The sequence below is a fragment of the Capsicum annuum genome, chromosome 5 (genome assembly GCF_002878395.1).
Source record: "Capsicum annuum cultivar UCD-10X-F1 chromosome 5, UCD10Xv1.1, whole genome shotgun sequence".
Lineage (NCBI taxonomy): Eukaryota > Viridiplantae > Streptophyta > Magnoliopsida > Solanales > Solanaceae > Capsicum > Capsicum annuum.
The window spans coordinates 47337179-47347372 of record NC_061115.1 but is presented as its reverse complement, the minus strand read 5'-3'; the positions used below and the strand labels follow the sequence as shown (position 1 = coordinate 47347372).

The 10194-nt window shown below is 34.9% G+C and overlaps 1 protein-coding gene across 1 annotated transcript; it reads left to right on the top strand.

Annotated features, from left to right (window-relative positions):
* Positions 1-614: 614 nt before the first annotated feature.
* Positions 615-9678, top strand: LOC107870576. The gene is made up of 10 exons (XM_016717145.2): positions 615-1078; positions 2881-2958; positions 3867-4541; positions 4695-4797; positions 6225-6325; positions 6414-6588; positions 7838-8008; positions 8099-8199; positions 9193-9356; positions 9486-9678. The coding sequence occupies exons 1-9, from the start codon at positions 755-757 to the stop codon at positions 9253-9255; spliced, it is 1791 nt and encodes a 596-aa protein (XP_016572631.1). The 5' UTR covers positions 615-754; the 3' UTR covers positions 9256-9356; positions 9486-9678.
* The last annotated feature ends 516 nt before the right edge of the window (positions 9679-10194 follow it).

Sequence of the window (10194 nt, the reverse complement as noted above, 5' to 3'; positions counted from 1 at the left end):
ACCCACTCCATTTTTTGATCCTATCAACTTTAAATTTTATTATACAAGCGATACCCTTAACAATAAAAAATATGTGATGATTCTTTAATTTCTAAATATTAGAGATGACTGTAATAATATTAAATCATAATAAATAATATCATATAGACTTAAGAAAGATAAATTTATTACTTATGAAATTTAATTTTAAATTTTCAATATCCAAAATTCTTTATACTAACAAAAAATTAAGAGAATATAATTAAAAAATATAATTGCCATCATAATCGAGTGAAAAAAAATTAATTTGTTTATAAATACCAACAAATAAAAATTAGGAGAAAATAAAAATAAAGCAAAATAATAAAAATTTCAATTTATTTAGTACAGTAACATGAGAAAAGAAATTGAAGAAAAACACAAAGAAAGAAAAATAAAAAATAATAAATAAAAGTTAACCAAATAAAAGAAAAAGGATAAAAGTGATTTGTTCAAAAAAATTAAATAATTTAGAAAATAAAAAAATATAAAAATATAAATTACTTTAAGTAATGAGATCTACAAAGTTTATGTATCAAAAAGCCTCGTGCAAATATGAGGTGGTATATGAGGCTACAGTAAAATTATAGATATAGATTAAAGAATAACAAATGAAAAACAGTAGGTCTGCACCTTCAAAGTCAAAAGCAAACATTTCCCTTCCCAAAACAGTAAAGATTTATCAAACCAATTTTCTTTATCCTAACTGTCCCGAATCCCAACAAAAAAAATAATAATGAGCCATCCAATTCAATCCGATATTCGATCGGCGATACAAATCGCTGCCGTCTTCCGCCGCAACAATCAATACCACCACCTCAAATGTCATCGGTGGTTACTTCCGGCAGCCGTCATTTCCTACCGTACCTCTCCGAACTGCTGCTTCACGGTGAACTCCGCCTTGAAACTCCGAGCATTCTCCACTAATGACGGCGGCGACACTACTTTTCATAAGGTTTCGAATAAGCAATCGTTATGCACCGCTGATGAACTTCATTATGTATCGGTTAATAATTCCGATTGGAAACTTTCTCTCTGGCGATATATTCCTCCTCCGCAGGTTCAGTTTTTGTATTTGGGCTTTTTTTTTTTTCTGTTTTTCCACCCGGTGTCAGGTGCCGGCGTTGGGAGCCCACTAATTCGGATTGCGCTGCAGGTCCATTCTATTCCGGGGAAGAAAAATTCACTTTATCAGAAAAAGTGACCATAAGAATTTCAATTATAATTTGGAGTTGTATTTGAAAAAGCAATAACATCAAAAAATAAAAAAAAAAACGTTAAAAAAAAGTAAAAACAGCTAAAACATATTTTCACTTTCCCCATTCCTAATTCTCTCACAAAAATTCAAAAACAAAGTCAAATTTATATTCATGAAACACAAATCCAACTTCAACTCTAAAAAATTATGATTTTCATATTCAAACGCCTACTAAATGCTACTCCCTCTTTTCCGTTTTAGTTGTGATGTTTTGCTTTTTTCAGAAACTTAAAAAATGCTTAAAGCTAAATCAGATTAAATTAATTTAATATTTTAAATTTAAAATTTAATTACTTAAAAACTATACAAAAAAATATTATAAATTACAATTTTCTCATATCAATATGATGAAAAACTATATTCTAAAATGTTTGGTCAAAATTTATATAATTTGACTTTAAAAAGGATATTATGAAAAACTAAAACGAACAGAGGGAGTATATGAAATGTATCAAAATGGAAAGTTAGAGTTAACGAGTTGCCTAAAAAAGAAAAACAACACTTTTTGAAATGGACTTTAAAAAAAGTAACAGAAACAGAGTAGCATTGAGGGAGTAAGTACTCTGTTTCAAATTAATACTGTATGACATTTTGTGAAGAAAGGACATATTTGACACTTTCATTTCTACTATATAAGTTCAAGTTTATTGAACTGTTCAAATATTTAAATTTTGTGATCAGTCAAATGTATTGGAATTGTTACTCTTTAATAGTCCATAATATGTAAGTACTCTCTTTCAATTTGTTTGTCTCGTTTTAACTTGACATGTAGTTTAAGAAGCTAAAGAAGACTTTTGAATCACATGGTCTCAAATTAAAAATATGTAGTCTGTGGCTTTAAACATCTCAGGGGAAGTTAGAATTAGTGAGTTACCAAAAAAGGAAAAAGACATTTCTTTAAATGGATTAAAAAGGAAAGTAAGGGAAGTAAATTGAAATGGAGGGAGTAAGTACTTTGTTTCAAATTAATACTGAATGACATTTTGTGACAAGAAGGGAACACATTTGACACTTTCATTTCTACTATATAAGTTTAATTTCATTGAAATGTTCAAATTTTAAATGTTGTGATTAATCAAATGTAGTCATATAGAATACAACAACAATATACCCATTGTAGTCCTGCATGTGGAATTTGGGGAGGGTAGTCCGTATGCAACCTTATCCTGAATAGTGAAGATAGACTGGTTGTTTCTGATAGACCCTCAGCTCCAAGTAAATGTGGTCATGTGGAATACAACAAGAAGAAACCCATTGTAATCCCACACGAGGGATCTGGGGAGGGTGGTGTGTACTCTACATTACCCTTACCTTGTGAAGGAAGAAAAGCTTTTTCCAATTGACTCTAGGATCAAGCAAATGTGGTCATATGTCAAAATATTTATGACATCCAGTCATTTAGAATATTTGACACCATTCTATCTCAGCACTGTTTTGAATTTATTCAACTAATCAAGTTTTAAATTTTGTGTTCTATCAAATAATGTTATATAAAATGAAACAAAGGGAATGATACTAGAAAGGTTTACAGTTCTGTTTCATGCACTTTTTATTCAAGGATTTTGAGCTTTGCATTAAGGTTGCGTGATTTTTGATGATGACAGGCTCCAAAGAGAAATCATCCCCTGCTCCTCTTGTCTGGCGTGGGGACTAATGCTATTGGATATGATCTTGCTCCCGGGGTATTATACTTGTCTGCCTTCTCCCTGTTCTTTGTTTGTTCTTCTGTTTTGTTTTGTGCTGTGTCGCGTGAAAGAATAGTTGGGGAGACTCTAATATGCCTATTCATGCTTGTATAGGTGAACTGGAGTATCTTGATTGAGAATTCATTGATATCCACGTTTAATAGATCATAATGACAGACATCAAATGTGTATATTATCAGTGCTTATTGGGTATGTCAGGTTCTATTAAAGTATCATTCTTTATCTTGTGGAGTGGTTCTTGCTTCTGAATCTGGTAGATTTGACATTCTCAAATTTGTCAGATTTTAACCCTGATTTTCATATTGTTCTATCCTTAAATTGCTGAAAGGAAAGAAGTTTTGTCTTCTCTTTTTTACTTTTCTCGTACTTTATGCATTTCAATAAAAGTTGACTTGCGTAATTTTTGATTACTGGCTTGTTATCTATTACATCTTCCTTTTTTTATATGGCTTTATGGCTGCATCGATCTGGCTTTGTGAATTGTGATGAAGATTTTTGTTTAGTAATTAATGATGATATATCTACCTTCTTGGTTCTGGGATAAATCTAAATGTCTACTTTTTAATGCAATAAGTAGTGTTGTATTGACTTATTATTTGGTCACTAGGATTATTTCTGGTCTATTCTTGCTTAAAGTTCTTTTCATGCATCTTCTTATCTTTAAAAGTTCATTTTTAACACTTGAGGCAAGTATGTGCACCCTACACTTTGATGGAGGTTTAGCATTATTCATCGCTTCAGGCAATTATGTCCATCCTGCTTATCAGAAAAAATCCTTCATAGTATGGCTGGCTATTGTAAATTCTTTCTGTCTTATATAATACTTGGGAAACAGGAAAGAAGTTGTTTAATCACGGTCTTTACTTTCAAATATAATTATGCAGTCATCTTTTGCCCGTTACATGTCTGGGGAAGGATTTGACACTTGGGTTCTTGAACTTCGAGGAGCTGGGTTGAGTGTGCAGGAATCAGATTCCACAAACATTGAGAAGTTCACGAACGCAGTCTCAGAACAGATGGAAGCTGCCACTGATAATGCTACTGATAAAGTTCTTTCTGCAGCACGGCAATCAACAGATGTCCAGAGTACCTTAGAAGAGTCTGACATAGCTGTGGTCAAAGAAGAACCTGCAGCTATTACAACAATGTGGGATGAGTCAAGAGTAGTGAACCAGCTTACGGAAACATTTATGCGCTTGTCCGAAAGAGTCTCTGGCTTCCTCAATGAAAGCCAGTCTAGGATTATGTCGGCTAAGCTATTTGATCAAATATCAAAACTATTAGAAGATTCCTTTCTTTATGAACGCTTTAATGAGACAAGGGGAAAGTTATTAAGTCTGCTGGAGTCGGGGCAAAACTCTGCTGTTGCTGACCAAGTAAAGGATCTTAGCCAAAAGCTAGTAAATATCATTGAAGAAGGTCAACGTTCTGTTTCTCCATTAGTTGATCTGCATGAGCGTCTAACCACTACCATAGAAGATTTCCAGAAACAGCTTGACTTGATTGTCAAGTATGATTGGGACTTTGATCATTACCTGGAAGATGATGTTCCTGCTGCGGTGAGGTGACAGATCTCCATGTTGTAGAATATAAAAAGATGTTTTGTCATTGAGATGACACAGCCAAAATTCAGGATGAGATTCAGAATTTGTTGATTTTTCAGTGTGTTCTTTTTTACTCTGACTAGTCTAATTATTTTATTTTCATTCTAGATGGAATACGTTAAGGCCCAAACTGCACCAAAAGATGGTAAACTTCTTGCCATTGGACATTCTATGGGAGGAATATTGCTGTATGCTAGGCTATCACAGTGTGGTATGATCCATTCGTTGTTTATATAGAATTAACGTTGTTACACTTGTGTTGATATGGCAAGTCTCGTAATGACCCACTTAAGACAGGTCAGTAAATTAAAATGCAAGAGTCTTGACTAAGCGACAAGGAGAGCTTGTAGTTGCAGTTGTTGAGAAAACAGTAACATTATAATGTTTTATATAAATAAAGAAGACAGTATAATTCCGGAAGTGTATTCCATGAACCTGCCAGGAGTGTCATACAATTTAGTCTTGGGATTATATTCCAAAGATTACCACTTCACTTGATGCAACCTTGAGTTAACCTGGAGTAGATTATCCTAGTCACCTCTTGACTAACTCCTAATATTCATGGAGTAAATTTTTCAGACTCAAGTTCAATAAGTTCTTTGCTGAAAAATAAGAAAGATGCTATAGTTCACAACTTTTTTAGGATTGCAGTTGTAAGAGCCACTAAGTGCTGTACTTCTAGTAACTTAAAAGTTCCATGACGAGGGTTCACTAAGTTAAATAGGAAGCTTACAAGCGTCTTTCATACTGAGCTGACAATCTTGCCATCTTTTGAACTTATTGTAATTATAGGAACACTAAGTAACTGGTAAAGTTGCTGCCATATGACCAGGAGGTCATGGGTTCAAGCCTTGGAAACAGCCTCTGGCAGAAATGCAAGGTAAGGCTGCATACGATACACCCTTGTGGTGGGGCCCTTCCCCGGACATCGCGCATAGCGGTAGCTTTAGTGCACCGGGCTGCCCATTTTAGGCAAGATTTTATGCTTGTTCGTTATGTGGTTATCAGTTATGGTACTACTTAATTTGGAAGGAATTGGACCTGGTTTTCGATGTAAAAAGGTTTCGCAACTAACAGATAAGTCACTTGGAACATTGTCCAAGATGTAATTCTTTTGATTTAATCATGTTTGTGATAACTTTTTCTGTTGATACAGTAATCCGGTCAGTCATGACAATATTCTTTCATAAAATTTTATTACCAAATTTCCTCTAAAATAAAGAGGCTGCGGGACTACTTTGTTTATATAATAAATTCTGTGAGATTAATTTGAAGGATATATCTTATAATTTGAAGGATATATCTTAGAAAATGCAAGACACTTTTCCTATTAAATTATTAAGTAAGCTTCTTAGATTTTCATACATTAGATAGGCTATGAACCGTAATGAAAAATATGGAAATTCTTAGTTGGACAATAACACATGTTTCGTGTAGAGGCCCATACTGATTTAGTCTTCCCTATCTTTTCTTATGTGAGCATATCTGATATAATTGTTTAGAAATTTGATTGGTGCTCCGCTCTTCTGATTCCTAATGGTCAGTCTCAAAAAGAAACATTTTCAGACTTCTGATTTCATCCTGGAATCAAATAGATATGAGATAATTTTAATATTGTTCTGGTTTTACATTGGGAAGGATTGGAAGGAAGGGAGTCTGGATTAGCTGCTATTGTAACTTTGGCTTCATCACTGGATTACACATCTTCGAAGTCTGTACTCAAACTGCTCCTACCCCTTGTAAGCTTAAAAGAATCGTCTTTCAACTCTTGTTGTGCAGCATAAAGCCCTTTCAGTATATTCTTATATTTATTTACCTTGGCTGCAGGCTGATCCTGCCCAAGCTCTCAATGTACCTGTTGTTCCTTTAGGAGCATTACTCGCTGCAGCTTATCCTCTTTCTTCTCGCCCACCTTATGTGTTGTCTTGGCTTAATGATTTGATATCTGCTGCAGACACGATGCACCCAGAGTTGCTGAAAAAGCTCGTATTAAATAACTTTTGTAAGTGCTTACATGGGCAATAAGCATATATTTTCTTATTATTGATCACGAACTGTACAAAATATGGTCCTCTTGTTTTATTACTCATTTATACGGGGAGCAGGCAAGTTTCAAGTTTCATCACTTAGGTTATGGATATTTCAACTTTCAAGTATGAGTTTTAGAGATTACAGTATGAGAAACTTACATGTTCTGAAGAATGATTCAATGACCATCTCGCAATGTCCCAAATTCCTTTCTGCAGTGGTTTTGTACCAATAGTAGCATCAATGGCTGTTAAAATCATTCCTCTCCACTCTTTGTCTGGATGATATTGAATTAATTTTCGACGTTTCAAATACTTTCTCATGGGTGTCTGTCAGGAACGTAAATTCACTTATTTATTTATGGTTGTAGTATATCTCATCTTTCACGATAGTCATATGGTGCTATACAAGGAAGATCATCCAAAGTTTGAAGTTTGTCCTTTGGCAAAGCCAAATTGAATTTTGATTTGAACTTGCTTATAACCAACTTATGAACAATGGTCTGTCTTGTCTAGTTGGTCTCGTTCTTGGCATCAAGAGTCGTCAGTACTGAAAAGGCCTTGCCTTATAGGCTTCTTAGCAATGAAGGTAATAAGTGGAGACTATGTGAGAGTTGATTCTTATTCTTATTTGTTCGCTTAAAGAATGAGCGTTGGAGGACTATTGACATCTTCAGATTTTTTTTAAAAAAGGCAGCCTATGCACAGGGTTGGGGGAAGGGCCTCACCACAAGGGTGTATTGTACGCAGCTTTACCTTACATTTCTGCCAGAGGCTGTTTCCAGCCATGGCTTGAACCCGTGACCTCCAGTCACATGGCATCTTCAGATGGAAAAAGAAAATTATGTAAAGTAAACATCAGCTGTACAGTCCATTGCCAGCTAGATATTTTCTCTTCTGTCAAAGAGCTGCTTATATCAATATGGTTATTTAACTCTTTGGTGAATGAACTATTGACTCTTTGCTCCCACATATTCCACTCCTGTGTAGCTGTTTTCATGACAGTGGAACAATGTTGATATTATCTTCAACTAGAACAGTGTGTCCATCAAAGTAAGGGATAGTTGATGCAGTAATGGTTTATAAAAGTGGTAGTCTGAGGGTGATCCAGAAAGTTCACTTTCTTTTGTTAAAAGTTACCTGAGGGAATCGTGACTTTTCTATGTTCTCTTGATATTTCACATGAACCTTTTAATACAGATTTTCTAATGGATCTTCTGGCAGGCACTATTCCTGCTAAACTTATTTTGCAGTTGATTACTGCTTTTCGAGAAGGGGGACTCTGTGATAGAAGCGGTAAAGTCTTCTACAAGGATAATCTTCACAAATGCGATATACCCGTGTTGGCTGTTGCTGGAGATAAAGACATAATATGTCCACCAGAAGCAGTGTATGGTGTGTGTCGTAGTACTTCCGTTCATTTTTCTGTCTGAGGATTATAAGTTTTCTAACAATTCTTTTCTTGCAACACATTGGTTTAAGCAGAAACTGCAAAGCTCATCCCCGAGCACCTGGTCACCTACAAAGTATTCGGGGATGCTAGTGGTCAGCATTATGCGCATTATGACTTGGTAGGAGGACGCATGGTATGTGAACAATAATTTTCTGGCTTGTTTTGGAATACATAAAGGAGAACAGAACACAATGGAAATGAAGGAGCTATATGGGTGACATCAACTGATTGGATTTAAACTAGTTATTTGTTTTCAAATAAATGCAAGTTTAGAGGAACCCTAATTTGCTTTGAAAGACATTATCTAGTATTAGAATGAGATGAACCTGAATAGTCCTGACTGGATATGGAGGATTCATATAACAAACCCTAATGATTTAAGATTGAGGATTGAGAATTGAGAATTTGAGGCTTAGTTGATTGACTGGTTGATAGGAGCATAGAAAGCATGATAAAGAATAGAGAGATGCTGGAAGAGATAGGTGCCTAGTCTCATTGGAGTTTGCCTTTCATGTTTTATGTTTTCTTAAGTAAACTGGAAGAGTTAAGTATACCTGGATTAGAAAATACAAGACAAGTTATTTACTTTCACAGCCAGAGGTGAGTCTAGGATTTAAAGTTTGTGGATTCCACACATTAGGCAAAATAAAAACACATATAGTAACTTGAGGGGATTTGAACCCACAGCCATGTATGCAAAGCTTTAACAGGTTCCTCTGCTGCCACTAGGCCAGTAACACTATGTGGGTTCCCTACTTAATAATTCTTATATTAATTTAAACAATAAACTTCAAAGATTAATACCCAAAATTGATTCTTAAGAGGCAAAATGTAGCAAATATTTTGAAACGGAGGGAGTACTGTTAAATATAGACAAACACTGACGAGTGATTATCAAACCATTATTTGTTAGTACTGAATTTCAATATTTACTAGATTTCTCAATATAAATGCAAGATCCGCAAGAAAGTTATTGGTTCCCTGTAACCCCCACCACCCCCACCCAACACACTGAGTCCGCACCTTTTCATAGCTCCGTGAAATAGGTATCTTTTGCATGTGCATTGTGATTATTTTTCCGTCTCTATCATTGCATTAACAACTTTTACTCTTCCTTTGTCTGCAGGCTGCCGAATATGTATATCCTTGTATAATCCAATTTTTAAGCCGATGTGATGATACTAGCTAGGGCCTGGAGTCTAGTTTTGACCATTCTTTGGCAATGAGCTCTGTCTTCCTTGTTGTCAAATACACTTGTTCTGCTCATTCGTCATAAATGCTTGTAAAAAGGTGAGGCTATCCTTAACTACCTGAGTAGTAGATCTCTTCATTTTTACCTGTATAAAATATCTGAAGTGGTCTTCTCGTTGCTCTGTTTTCTACCCTTAATTATAATTAAGGATCTTGTTGGTGTTGTAGGGAGTACACACACAAGTCCCTGAACCTGAGAAAGGGTCATCTCAAGGAAGGAATTTGATAGATTTTTTACCATAGTGTATTTAGTTTCTCATCATGTAACTGGGAGATTGAAGGTGACAAAAAAGTCAAAAAAATTTTAAGAAGTGACATTTTAATTATTGAGTAGAGTGACCAGTTTATTGTTTTTTTTAAATAGTTTATGCTTAGTATTTAATGATGTTTGATAATTTCGTATAAGGTCCAACCATTTTTACACTACACTTAACTCATATTAAATCCTAATTACCTAAAAGGATAATAAGAAAGTCGCCAAAACCAACAACCCGTTTGTGCGCGTACTCCTCCACGACCCTAGGCCACATTTTCATGACGGACTGAATGTGTTGAAAAGACACATCTTCCTGGTAACAGGGATGCTGCAATCCACGGGACAGTCTCAGTAGGGTCTACAACCATTGCATAATCAAGAAAAGATTCATTGAATTCATAATCATCAGGACCCTGTTAAAGACTTTTTGATAAAGTATGCAAACAATATTTCACATCTTTAGCCCAAAACCGTTTAGCTAACCTGAAACTGGTCATCATGTTTCTAGCTCTTTTAGCAATGATTTTGTTCATCCATCAGCAATCCTATTTTGTTCTGGTGTACCCGAAATACTCATCTGTCTTCTGATTTTATTTCCAACGCAATAGTCTTCAAATTCCT

What these genes read in the sequence shown, in the direction of transcription:
- LOC107870576 (XM_016717145.2), top strand. Translation starts at nt 755, where the DNA reads ATGAGCCATCCAATTCAATCCGATATTCGATCGGCGATACAAATCGCT. An exon ending in AAGATGATGTTCCTGCTGCG is followed by an intron (nt 4,542 to 4,694) that starts GTGAGGTGACAG and finishes TTTTCATTCTAG; the next exon opens with ATGGAATACGTTAAGGCCCA. An exon ending in TCCACCAGAAGCAGTGTATG is followed by an intron (nt 8,009 to 8,098) that starts GTGTGTGTCGTA and finishes TGGTTTAAGCAG; the next exon opens with AAACTGCAAAGCTCATCCCC.